Raw genomic sequence first — 13,871 nt, forward strand, 5'->3', positions numbered from 1 at the left:
GTGGTGACACACGCCTTTGACCCCAGCACTGGGAGGCTGAGGCAGATGGAGCTCTGTAAGTCGGAGTCAGCTTGGTCTACATACGGAGCTCTAGGCTGCCTTGTCTCATTTTTTTTTTTTTCTCTTTAATTTGAATGTCACTGGCAACACTGTGCATTGTTTGAAAATTGGCAGGTAACATATTTAAATCAATGGAAAATGGAGTCATAAATTTACTGAAGTACTGATATTTTCCTGGACTGTATGAAATGTTTTAAAAATGTAATATCAAAAGATCGAGGTTACAATTTCGCCCCACAACATTATGTTTAATCAGTGTATCAAAATCCAAACAACGTTGGCCTCAACTGGGGCTTGCTATCATTTCAGTTTCCTTTGAAAGCTTTCATCGTTTGACACACATTGAAAGTTGGTTTTCATCTTGATGACACATGCTTAATTCATTTAAGCAAGCAGTTAAATTCACTAAAAAATGCTACATCTGTAAACCTGTCTTCATTGTCAAGTTCTGGCATATATTTTGCTTCGATATCATAAAGGATTTGATGATGTTACACATCATGAATCTTTTTTTTTTTTTTTTTTTTTTTTTTTGACAGGGTTTCTCTGTGTAGCCCTGGCTATCCTGGAACTCACTCTGTAGACCAGGCTGGCCTTGAACTCAGAAATCCACCTGCCTCTGCCTCCCAAGTGCTGGGATTAAAGGCATACACCACCACTGCTTGGCTTGTCATAAATCTTTTAACATTTGGCCCCAGCTTAGCTATCTTACTCCTGAAAAGTGACACTGTTGGTTAGCACCAGTGACTTTAAGGCACTTCTGGAGTTGACAATGACTTCATGCTTGCTTCTTAGGAAGTTCAGACTTGATGATGATGATTTGAGTGGCATTCTGATCCATCCTCAATGATCCTATGCATACATTTTCCTGATGTATTTTGCCACGATGCCCCATTAGATGTGAAATTTGGGTGGAAACTATATCATCTTTTATTAGTTTTACAAGTCCCTCTCTTTTATCTGTCATCAGCAGGACACCACTGATATGCTGGCAATGGACAAAAATTCTCATTTAAACATTTTTATGTGCATGAATGTTTTTCCTGAATATATTTATGTGCACTGTGTGTATGCCTGATGTCTGCAAAGGCCAAAACAAGACATCCAGTTACCTGGAACTGAAGTTGTGGATGGTTGTGAGCCACTGTGTGGGTGCTAGGAACTGAACCTGGGTCCTCTGCAAGATCAGCACCCACTCTTCAATGCTCAGCCATCTCTCTCCAGCACCTGCTTCAGCATATTTTATTGCTTCATGTAAACCTCTCGATCCTGCTGTGTCCTTTAATACAATTAAAGAAGCCATTTCTTCAGTGGGATTATATTATCTAGTAAAAATGGCAAGTTAAGTAGTATTGTTAGTTTAGTGTCGTCATCCATCGCCAAAGCTAATTTAAAATCAGCTCGTCTACTCTCCAAGACTTTCAAGAGACTTTCCCATTTCTTTTTCCAGTTTGCCTGGCTGTAGTCTAGTGAGACAAGTTGATTTTAGAGCTAGGCACAGTGGCAGACTTACAAAGCCACTGTCTGAGGAGTGTCTCCGTGGGACAGTGAGGCCACTGCCACTCCAAGGTGACTGGGTGATAACCTTTATCTGATCCATATTATTCATACTAAAGTCGTTATCTTCCCATAGTCTGCATCTCCCCCAGCACCTTGGACTAATGCTTTTAGAACTTAAAACTGGTGGCTGTCCCTGTAGTACAAAGAAAGATAAAAAATAAAGAGAAACAGATTCTTTATATGATTTCTAATGTAGTTAATCAGGAAGAGAATCAATTTATCTATAACAAAGCAGTGTAAACTTTTTGGTACCCATAAAGAACGTGTGACGCCCGTAAGGCATTTTAGAAAATGGTAATTTCAGTGTGTGCAGGACACCAATGGTAACTATATTAGATACGCTGACAATGGACAAAAATTTTTGTTGAAACTTTTTTTATGTGCACGAGTGTCTGTGAGTGCGCGTACACACCTGCCCCGGTGGATGCCAGAGAATAACTTTCAGGAGCAGGTTCCTGCCTTCCCCTTCTCGAGGCCTCTGCTGCTGCGCTGATGCTTCGGGGAGCTGGCTGGTGAACCTCTAGGAAATTCTCCCATCTCTGCCTCCCCTCTTGCCATGGGTGTACTGGGACTGCACTACAGATGTGTGCTGTCACAACAGCATTGGGTTTCAGTGGTCAAACCCCAGACATCATACTGCATAGCCAGTGTTTCTACATGTCGGGCCACCTCCCTGGGCACTGGGTTCTCACACACAAGGCGATTTATAATCTTATCACAGATATGATAACTCCAAACTATATAGTTTATTTAACAAAATATCTGCTTTTGTTACAGACATGAAAAAATGATCTAGCTTCATGAAGTAATTCAATATATACATCGTAACAGTAAGCAAGCAAACTGCTTTCATTTTATCCCAATTTCTCACTTAAAGTCTCAGGTGATACCTTACCTAAGATATACAAACACAGAAATAAATAATGTGGTAGAAATGTCTTCAATGTCTCCAGTGTTTGATTCACCAAAAATAATAAATACATATATATGTACAAGCATGAAGTCTGAGTTCGAGTCCTATGCGTAACCAACACCTTCGTGTTGAATGACGGCTCTACTTAAGTGATGCTGATCTTACTCGATGCTTTTTTCAGGAAGAATCTGCGTGATCCAATAATTAAAGAAGGCTGTGATTATCTTGGCATGGTCTGTAAGGCAGGGACAACAGCAAAACAAACAAAAATAAAATCATAAATAGTAATTATTTTCCAGGTTTTAGCCCTTGGGCCCAGAGGAAACCCTGAAAGAATCTTGCAAGATGCTGTCTTAGTGCCCAAGCTGATGGAGATCCAGTGCAAATAGAAACGGGAAGAGATCAGATGTTTGTGTCAAGGAGAGAAGAGCCCTAAGTAGTGTGGACCAGGAGCCGCAGAGGCCTGTGGCTTTCAGGATGGCAGTTCTGGGCCTGGACAGACAGAACTCCCCAGCGAGGCCAGCACATTTCCAACATCGCCTGCCAACACGGCGGCCCCTTCCCAAGGCAGCTGTAGCAGGGGCCAGGCCTTTTCTCAAACATCAGCTTTAGAGTCACCCTGCGCTGCCTGTGAGTTCCGGGTTCTGGTTGGGACACACCTCCTAGAGTTTAGTTTAGGACAGCTCGGCTTCTAAAGTTCTCAGCTACAGAGGATACAAACTGACGCCAAGACGGGAGGTCTTCCGGAGTGGGGAGTGGGGGCGGAGGGGACCCCTCCCAGGTCTGGTCAGAACCCAGGGCAGCCCTGATGTAGTGTGTTTGGTCTTTAGCATGTAGATTCTGGGAGCTCTGGTGCATGGGTGGGCGTGTCCAATTTCTCCTTTATTTCACACAAATACCTTTTTTTTTTTTTTTTTTTGCTGATGGACAAGGTGTCTGACCTCTCTTTAGGGTTCTTGCTCTCTGTTTGGATAATGTAAGTAAACTTCCACACAGAGAATACAAGGAGAGCTGGGTGCACACAGCTGTGCCTTATCTGTAAGTATCTGTGACACAGGTCAGCTCAGCAGACCTGTGCATGGAGGGACCTGTGACACAGAAACAGGTTCACGTACAGGATTTAGTTCCGTTCACTACTCATAGCAAATGTGCCTGGAATAGAATCTGTCCAATGAGCTTAAGGCAGAACTAGTGGCTATCACAATGCAGAATCTCCCCCTGCCCACACTCTTTTCTTTTTTTTTTTTTCGAGACAGGGTTTCTCTGTGTAGCCCTGGATGTCCTGGAACTCGCTTTGTAGACCAGGCTGGCCTCAAACTCAGAAATCTGCTTGCCTCTGCCTCCCGAGTGCTGGGATTAAAGGCGTGCGCCACCACTGCCCAGCATCTGCCCACATTCTTTTTTTTTTTTTTTTTTTTTTTTTAGATTTTTTTTTTTAATATATGTAAGTACACTGTAGCTGTCTTCAGACACTCCAGAAGAGGGNGTCAGATCTTGTTACGGATGGTTATGAGCCACCATGTGGTTGCTGGGATTTGAACTCCGGACCTTTGGGAGAGCAGTCGGGTGCTCTTACCCACTGAGCCATCTCACCAGCCCCTGATCTGCCCACATTCTTGATGTGTTTTGGGATACACACAAAAAGTGCCAGGACAACTGAAAGAAAATTAATTTCATCTCATAAAAAGTTCACATTAGTTTAACTTAATAAAACTAGCTTTATACAGTTTGCTTTTTAAGTTTTTAAAGACATTTTTGTGTGTATGGTGGTGGTAGTGGTGGTTGTTGTTGTTGTTGTTGTGTGTGTGTGTGGTATGGTATGTGTGTGGTGTGATGTGTAGTATGGTGTGTGGTGTGGTAAGTGTGTTATGTTGTGTGTTGTTATGTGGTATGTGTGTTGTGTGGTATAAAGGGTGTGGTTATGGGTTGTGTAGTGTGGTTATGTAGTGTGGTATGTGTATTATGTTGTATGTGTTGTGGTGTATATGATTATGTGTCTGTACCTCATGTGCATAGGCAGAGGTAAAGGGAGAGCCAGGTGTCTTCCTCTTATATCTTTAAAAACTCTCCTTGAGATGCAAGCTCATCATTTGGATAGGACAGCTGGCTAGTCACCTGGGATCTGTGTGTCTGTACTGCAGGACATACAGACACACACAGGACATACAGGTACATGCTCATGTTCCTATTCTTCTAGGTGGGAGCTGGGGTTCACATTCAGGCCCTCTGCACACATAGCAGGTGCGCATACCCGCTGAGCCAGCTCTGTAACTTCGTTTAATTTTTGAAAAAGCCTTTTTGCAGTTTGGCATAAAACCTTATTGTAAATATTAAATTTGTCAAATACTTAGTAGGCATAAAAACAGGCCCACTGACTGTTGGTCTGCTAGGTGGTGGGACATCTGCAGCCCCCCTTCTTCCCAGACACACATCTGTACTCCCCATGAGCACACTTCCATATTTGTGAGCGTCTCTGTCCCACACCTTCTCCGGTCAATTTTCCATCTGTCCTGTGGCCTGACCTGTCGCAGGCCATCTTTGCTCATCTCTCTTGTGATTCCTCATTATCTGTCACAAAAAAGCCTTTGTTCTCCATTTTCCCCTCAGCTCCATCTAGGTGACACTGCCCCTCAAACTCCTCCATCTCTTCTGAACAAACCTTGGGTCCTTAACAGGGCCACACACCAAGCTTGATATCACATAAAACAGTTTATAGAGTGGGTCACTGAAGAAGACCAGAGAAGTGAGAAGAAGAAAGATCACCACAGCAATTCACTAGTCTTCCTAAGTGATCCAATGCTGAGCTTTTAAGGCACCAAGATCTCCCGAAAATGGAAAACTTGAACCTCTATCAAGTCGGCAGGAAAGAAGAGGGAGAGACAAGAAGAATTCCTCCACTTCCAATTAAACTTAGAGCAAGTGGCCCCACCAGAACTGATAACTCAAAGGCCAAATATCAGATGGCGCATAGGTTTCTGGATATACTATATGAGACATCTTTTTATGCCAACTGGAAGCACAGGAAACCCCTTTCTCTGTAGGTTCTGTTCTAGGTCTTATTGGAGGAAATCCCTGTGTAGACACTGCAGCACTTACCTGGCGGCATCGTACAGTGATCTGGGAACATCTTCAGGGCGCTCTTCAGTCTCTCAGTGTCCTGCAGAAGCAGCAGGGTTTTCATGTGGTCCAGGACGAGCACGTCTGCGGGAGGCATGCTTCCAGACTCGAGGAGGTGAAGCAGCTCTTCAGAGGCTTCTAGGCACACAGCCGGATCGTCTCTGGGAGGATCTGAAAGAAGTCACAGAGTCTTAGTTTCAAGACAAACTACCGCCCCCTTAGGAGGCTCCAAGTACACATCCCTGGCGCTGAGATGTGCCAAACATAACAAGCTCCCAGGACAGAATGGGAACAGAACTCTGGGAAGGAACACGACATCCAAGTGCTGCTGTACCAGCGACTCTGGACCGCGTCTCGTTGTACTGGCTGGTTTTGTGTGTCCACTTGACACAAGCTGGAGTTATCACAGAGAAAGGAGCCTCCCTTGAGGGAACGCCTCCAGGAGATCCAGCTGTAAGGCATCTTCTCAATTAGTGATCAAGGTAGGAGGGCCCATTGTGCGTGGTGCCATCCCTGGGCTGGTGGTCCTGGGTTCTATAAGAAAGCAAGCTGAGCAGACCATGGCGTCTACATCAGCTCCTGCTTCCTGACCTGCTTGAGTTCCAGTCCTGACATCCTTTGGTGATGAACAGCAATGTGGAAGTGTAAGCTGAATAAACCCTTTCCTCCCCAAATTGCTTCTTGGTCATGATGTTTGTGCAGGAATAGAAACCCTGACTAAGATACTTGTCTTTTTTTTTTTTTTTTTAAAGATTTATTTATTATTATATCTAAGTACACTGTAGCTGTCTTCAGATGCACCAGAAGAGGGGATCAGATCTCATTACGGATGGTTGTGAGCCACCATGTGGTTGCTGGGATTTGAACTCTGGACCTTTGGAAGAGCAATCGGGTGCTCTTTCCCACTGAGCCATCTCACCAGCCCCCCCCATACTTGTCTTTTAAACATCTTCCAAACATAACACTATTCTCTGAGTCACTGACAACAGCCAGAAAAACAGACATGGAAACTAAGCCCAATCACACCATGGGTCTTTTCTTTGAGGATATCAATGGAGTGAGAGCTCTGGCTGCAAATCAAGAAAACCCTCCTAGGAGGTCAGCCATGTCTGCTGTCCTGAAGGCCTGCTGGTCTAGGTGCCTGTTTTGGACAGAGAATGTCTTTTCCTCTTTGGCTCCTTTTAAGATCTTTTAAACTTTCATCAATTTACTTATCGTTTTTGGCTAGCACACAGAGTAACAGGTTTCCTGAGGACATTTTGCTTTCATGTGTACTCCTGGCTCTTGTCCCACCCGCTGCCATCACCACCTTTCTGGCTCCTTATGAGTCCCTTCTGCTTCTGTGTCACGTGTTCCACACCATTTGTTGCCCCTCCCCCCATTCTTTGGCTCATTTCCTCCCACCTCATGGTCCCCCTTCCATTTCCAGGTCCTAGGCACACACATCTGTAAACTAAGGCTCGTATTTTATATGAGAGAAGCCACTGCAATGTCTGTACACCCAAGTCTGGCTTGTCTGACTTAACATCATAACATCTTCCGTCCTGTTTCCCTGTAACGCTCGGCTTTCAAACTTTCTGCAGTGGGATGCAATCCCACTGTGGTGTGTGCCGCGGTGTTTGGTTTCTTTGTCTTTCCCAGAGTTTTCTTCCCTATCAGCTGTTGGACATGCGTTCATTTGTGATGCTGTCTTTAGAGTCCTTGTGGAGGCTTAAATAGGAATGGCCCTGTAGGCAAATAGATGTGAATGCCTGGTCACCAGGGAGTGGCACTACTATGAGAGATATGGCCTTTTTGGAGTGGGTGTGGCCTTGTTGGAGGAAGTGTGCCACTGGGGGGGGGGGAGGGAAGGAGGCTTTAAGGTTTCAAATGCTCAAGCCATGCCCAGTGTGGCATTTACTTCCTGTCACCTGCTAATCCTGTCAGTTCTTTCTCCAGCGCCATGTCCACCTGGATGCTGCCATGCTTCCCTCCATGATGATAATGGACCAAACCCCTGAAATGTAAGCCAGCCCCAATGAAATGTTGTCCTTTTAAGAGCTGCCGTGGTCATGGTGTCCCCTCACAGCAACAGAATACTGACTAAGACAGTCCTGCTGGAGTATGTTATGTCTGCTCTTGCTTCGAAAAGGTGAGCAAACATCTCTAGAAACTGCTCCTGCTCCATCGGGCCTTCTTCCTGCATGCCAGTCACCTGAGTGTTAGACCTGCAGCGTGGCAGGGAGCATGTCGCATCGTGGTAACTATTTTACATCAGCGTGTAAACAGCTACTTCCCACATTTTATGTTTCTCAGTTGTACTCTTTTTTTTTTTTTTTTTTTTTTNGTTTTTCGAGACAGGATTTCTCTGTATAGCCCTGGCTGTCTGGAACTCACTTTGTAGACCAGGCTGGCCTCAAACTCAGAAATCCGTCTGCCTCTGCCTCTCAAGTGCTGGGATTAAAGGCGCGCGCCACCACGCCCGGCCTCAGTTGTACTCTTAAGAACATTCCATAACTGGCTGAATCTGTATCTACTAAGCTCACTGCCTTTTCCTAGATCACCCCTCCCAGCGACGTCATCCAAATGGGCTCGCACACCGACATCCTGTTCCAGATGTGGTCTTGGTGCATCCTGACTGGCATTTGTTCTTTCTGGTCCTTAGGTCAGTTGCTGATAAAAAAACATGGTGAAAACGTACAACTGTCAACCATGAGAGAATAGGTCTTTACTCTCACAGATCATATATATATATATATATATATATATATATATATATATATATATATATATATCTGAAAATGCTTACTGAAAACTCATACCCGTAAGTTGTATAAGCAAGGTAAGAGTGAGTGCACCTCTGGGAGAGAGCTGTGTGGCTTCTCTACTCGCTTATGAACATGACATCTGCTCAACGCTGCTGGCTGCAGCGAGCCTCCTGTAGAAACACAGCCTCCAATACCAAATGTCCCAATCTACACCGGGAAACCTAACTTCACGGCAGGGGCCCCAGCCACACTGCACTGGTTTTTGTTTCCCATGAGGAGCGCTGGAGAAACGCCATGTAGGATCCGTGGGCTAAGATGTTAGAATAAATGGTAATCTCCCGGGTTTCGATTTGAAAATCTGCTTTGAACACTGTGCCGGTTAATCCCAGTTGTCAACTCGAATCGCCTGGGAGACGGGGCTCTGGGCATGGCGTGGACTGTATCGGGCTAACTAAAATGGAAAGATCCACCCACTGTGGGTGGGTGCCGCTTTGCAGGGCGGGATCATGAACTGTATAAAAAGGAGAGAGAGATAAGGACCACTCTCTTCTTCCCGATGGTGGAAGCCAAAGGACCAGCTGCATAAAGCTCCGGCCGCCCTCCACTCCCCAGCAGGGTGAGCTTTCTTCATCACGTGTAAAATAACACAGATACAAAAGCCAGCTAGTCTTTTCTCCCCTAAGTTACTGTAACACTTTAAGCCTTTGACTACACTTGGCTAGTTTCCAAATCCTAAGTGGATGTCATTATGCAAAGGAAAACAGGGGTAGTGAATGCTTACCATCGTAGAAATAAATTTCTTGTGTTGACTTCAGAAAACTCAGTACGCCCTCTGCCCTGCTGCTGGCCAGCTCAATGTCGTCCTGGGTGATGTCTGCGACCAAGCGCTCCGGATCACCTTCTTCCTCTCCTCCCACATCATCCTCCGCCTCTACCTCGTCGCTGCTCTCGGGCTGGTAGGTGAAGCTGACCCCAGAGGCCTTGGTGGCTAGGCCGGCTTCTCTCTTTCTCCTAAGCCGCAGCTTCGTCTTCAGTTTTCTTCTTTTATTTTTGCTCATGGCCGGGGCGTCAGGATGCTGTGGGTGCATTTTCTCTTGTGTCTCTAGTTCGGTTTGCCTTACAATAACGTCACTGAGGTTTGTAATATTCTTCTTTGATTTGTGTCTTCTAATTCTTCGTCTTTTTGGTTGCTCAGGAAGTTCCAGATCTGTTAAAAAATTCAAATACAGTGAATTTTAGGATGACAGAGCTATAATAACCACATTTAATGTAAATACATTTTCCATCAAGATTTTTATAGCTTTAGTAAAAGGGAATTTAAACAATTTACAGGCTGGAGAGATGGCTCAGTAGTTAAGAGCACTGACTGCTCTTCCAGAGGTCCTGAGTTCAATTCCCATCAACCACAAGGTGGCTCAAAACCATCTGTAATGGAATCTGGAGCCCTCTTCTAGTACTCATATACATAAAATAAATAAATAAATGCTTTTAAAAAGAAACAATTTACTTCAGTGATTCTTTTTTTCGAGACAGGGTTTCTCTGTATAGCCCTGGCTGTCCTGGAATCTACTTTGTTGACCAGGCTGGCCTGGATGGAACTCAGAAATCCGTCTGCCTCTGCCTCCTGAGTGCTGGGATTAAAGGCGTGGGCCACCACTGCCCGGCGTGCTTTGGTTTTTGACAGTTCTAATTTTTGGGAAATTCTTGTTTGAGATTTCCGAGCTGTCCACTCTTAAGAAACCAAGATTAACAATGTGCTGCTTATTGACCCCACAGGAAACCACCTGACAGGGCATCCTTTTCCTGTTTGGACAGTTAATTCCCGGGAGATGCTCTGTTTGCACACTACAGATAGTTAACTCTCAGAAGATGCTGGAGCAATTACAGTATGCGTCACCACTGTGAAAATATACAACCTACATCTCTTAGTGAGCTTGAACCCTTGACTCTCACCTGACACGGACCACCCCTCAGCTTTGTGTCCTTGTTGGGTTAGATGCTGTGTTGTGGGAACGGTGAGCAATTCCCCTGCTATTTTTGAGTGAGAGTTCACAGTTTTCTCCTGTAGTTAGCAACGGTATCTATGAAACCCACTGCTACCTCAAACTCGACATGAGGCCAAAACTACTCATAAAATCACGATATTAGATTATGGTCTAGCTCATAAATTGCTTTCCTTAATCACTGGTAGATTTCTCAATTGCGTTCCTTTCCATTTCATTTGCAAGTATGAATCGATACGAGGGGCCTGCTAAGTGTGGCTGACAGATCAATGTCGATTCTGAGTATCTCAGGGTTCCTGAGAATGAAACTGCCTATTAAATATTCATGTCCCCAAAGTGACGACTATTTATGGGACTGTTTATCTCAGGTTCACTGCACAACAGAAGAGTGGTCCTTCTGGTGTCTTAAGAATATTTAATGTCATTAAATTGGAGAACAGGACCCATCCATATTTTATGATCTCAAAGGAGGGCCATTTGGGAGCCAGTGTGACAGGGGCCCTGGGTGTGCGGGGTTCCTATTGCTCACCGAGGAGGGTGGGTGGAAGCAGAGTCCCCAGTTCTCTCCAGGTTATCTGTGGGTACCTTCCCCCTGGAAGCCACCTTCAGGACTACAGTGACTGCCAACTTTGTTCTCTGTGGTTTATTTCTTTTTCAAGTGGTCATACCATAATATGAATGGCTGTCATGTCAAAAATGATTACAGTATTGATCTGCTATTTTAAAAAGACTATAAAGTACTAATTTTAAAAGATGACAGTAGCAAAATAGCTCTCAAATGATGTATTTATGACATTTTTTCAAATAAATCTATGTATGTGTGCTGTTGAACAGGAAAACTTAAAAAAGCCACAGTTAGCTCAGACCTGCGGAGTGCTCGCTGGTCACTCGAGGCAACATGAGGCAGGCTGTTCATGCTCTGCCGCGCCTGTCACATCTCCATGTTGAGAACATTATATATTGCTTTATAATGAGGAAAACTTATCTTAAACTTGAACTTAGGACATCACAAAATGTATAAGTGGCTACTAAGAACTTCTTAAAGGTATTTGTTAACTATGTCAAGAAGGGAGAAAATCAGTAATAAGTATTTATGTCATGTAGGTAGTGGTATAGGGATACAAGACTGTGGTCAGGGATACAGCTCAGTGCTGGACTATTTCCCTAATCAAAGAAGACTCTGGTCTATCATCAGCACTGAGAAATAAATGATCTCTCTCTCTCTCTCTATATATATATATTTTTTTTAATAAAAACACATATATGTATATGTTTATACACATAACACATGCACACATACATATGCATACACACATGCACACACTCACACATACACATACACTCACACATACACACATGTGCACACACATACACACATGCACACATACATATACACATGCATACACACATGCATGCATGCACACATACATACACACACTCACACATATACACACATTCATACACATACTCACACATACACACACATACAAACATGCACACATACATATACACATGCACACACACATACAAACATGCACACATACATATACACATGCATGCACACATGCATATACACATGCACATATACACACATACACACATGCACATACATATGCATACACACACATAAACACATACAAACAGGAACACATACACATACATATACACATGCACACACCCTCACATATATACACACATTTATACACATACTCACACATATACACATGCACATACATACATACATACACACATGCACACATATATACACAGACATATACACACCCTCACACATACACATGTGCATATATCCTCACACATATACACATGAACATAGACAAATACATATACACATACAGACTTACATTCACACACATACACAAACACATACACAATCACACATACAAACACATGCACATACACATGCACACATGCATACATAGAGGGCTGTTTCTATACTGGGTGTGGTATGAATCTCTATAATCCCAGCACTTGATAAGCTAAGGCAGGAGAACAGGTAATATTCTAGAATTCTGCACCAGTATGAGATAGTTAAATCTGATCTCAAAATAAATAAAAATAAATAACACAAGCAAGCAAGCAAACAGCAAATGAAAGAGAATTAGAAGGAAAGCGAATACAGGATAATGAGCTGTAATATCTCTGCTACTGCCATATACCATGCTAACGTGTTACAAACTCTTTGGCTTAGATGGAAATAATGAAATTGTGCCATTTGCTTGTGGGCTGGTGCTATCTCAGGCTCCAGGCAGAAAAAAGGGCAAACAGAGATTGTGTGAGAATCACACCGGTGTGTATAAGGGAATCCAAAGGTGTGAAGACAAGCTCTTTACTAACAGGTAAGGGCACGGATGAACGTGAAGGGTGTAGCTCACAAGTGAGAAACAGAGAGCTACCACTACATACCTACAAGGACTGCAAGTCAGGACACACGCGCAGTAGGAGATCCCAGACCAATTCCCAACACACAAAAAACCACATGACTCCATGCAAAGTTCTGGGATCAGGAACAAGGGGCTTTCCCAGTTGGCAGGATCAAGGTCAGGGTCCTTAAAGGGCGTGGGGGAACTTGATGGAAGGAAATTTTAGGAGTGACACACTGTGCCTTGGCTTCTGCACTGTCACCGGGTTCCAAGGAATTGCTGCATAGATTTCATGAGCCAATGTGTGCCTGGGGAAGCTGAGGAAGTGGGTGAGACCAATGATGTGACCCCACCTTTTACATATGCTGTAGCTATGCACCCCTGGGTCCTAAAATTTCCCAGGTTTCTAGAGCACAACATACTATATAAATATATTACATGTAGATTCACATAGGAAAACAGTGTAGCCTTTGTCTTATTGAAAACACATGCCTACCAGTCGTGTGGTTTACACATATATTTGGCAACTGGGAAAATAGATGAGTGTGGTTAATTTTCATATGTTAGCTAAAGGAGAAACATTTACTTAGGACATGGAAAAGAAACCTTCAGAAAGAAAATGTAAGCATGGTGGCAAAGTTGTGTGGGACAGCAGTCAGTGTCATAGAAGCAGGTGCGTATGACTGCAGTCAGTGTGATAGAAGCAGGTGTGTGTGACTGAAGTCAGTGTCACAGAAGCAGGTGTGTGAGACAGCAGTAAGAGTCACAGATTAAGGTGCGTGTGACTGCAGTCAGTGTCATGGAGGCAGGTGCATGTGACTGTAGTCAATGTCACAGAAGCAGGTGTATGAGACAGCAGTCAGTATCATAGAAGCAGGTGTGTGTGACAGCAGTCAGTGTCAAAGAAGCAGGTGAATGTGATAGCAGTCAGTGTCAAAGAAGCAGGTGTGTGTGACAGCAGTCAGTGTCACAGAAGCAGGTGCATGTGACAGCAGTCAGTGTCATAGAAGCAGGTGCCTGTGACTGCAGTCAGTGTCATAGAAGCAGGTATGTGTGTCAGCAGTCAGTGTCACAGAAGCAGTTGTGTGTG

The 13,871-nt window shown here is 44.0% G+C and overlaps 1 protein-coding gene across 1 annotated transcript in view; it reads right to left on the bottom strand.

Annotated features, from left to right (window-relative positions):
- Positions 1–2,016: 2,016 nt before the first annotated feature.
- Erich1 (glutamate rich 1) overlaps positions 2,017–13,871 on the bottom strand; it is a 64,153-nt gene continuing 52,298 nt past the window's right edge. The window contains exons 4-6 of the mRNA XM_029531993.1: positions 9,179–9,604; positions 5,630–5,821; positions 2,017–2,768 (exon numbers count right to left, since the gene is read on the bottom strand). Coding sequence (XP_029387853.1) covers positions 2,695–2,768; positions 5,630–5,821; positions 9,179–9,604 — 692 coding nt within the window. The 3' untranslated portion in view covers positions 2,017–2,694. The remainder of the gene's footprint in view (positions 2,769–5,629; positions 5,822–9,178; positions 9,605–13,871) is intronic.

This window comes from Mus pahari, chromosome 19 (assembly GCF_900095145.1).
Source record: "Mus pahari chromosome 19, PAHARI_EIJ_v1.1, whole genome shotgun sequence".
In the NCBI taxonomy this organism is placed as follows: Eukaryota; Metazoa; Chordata; class Mammalia; order Rodentia; family Muridae; genus Mus; species Mus pahari.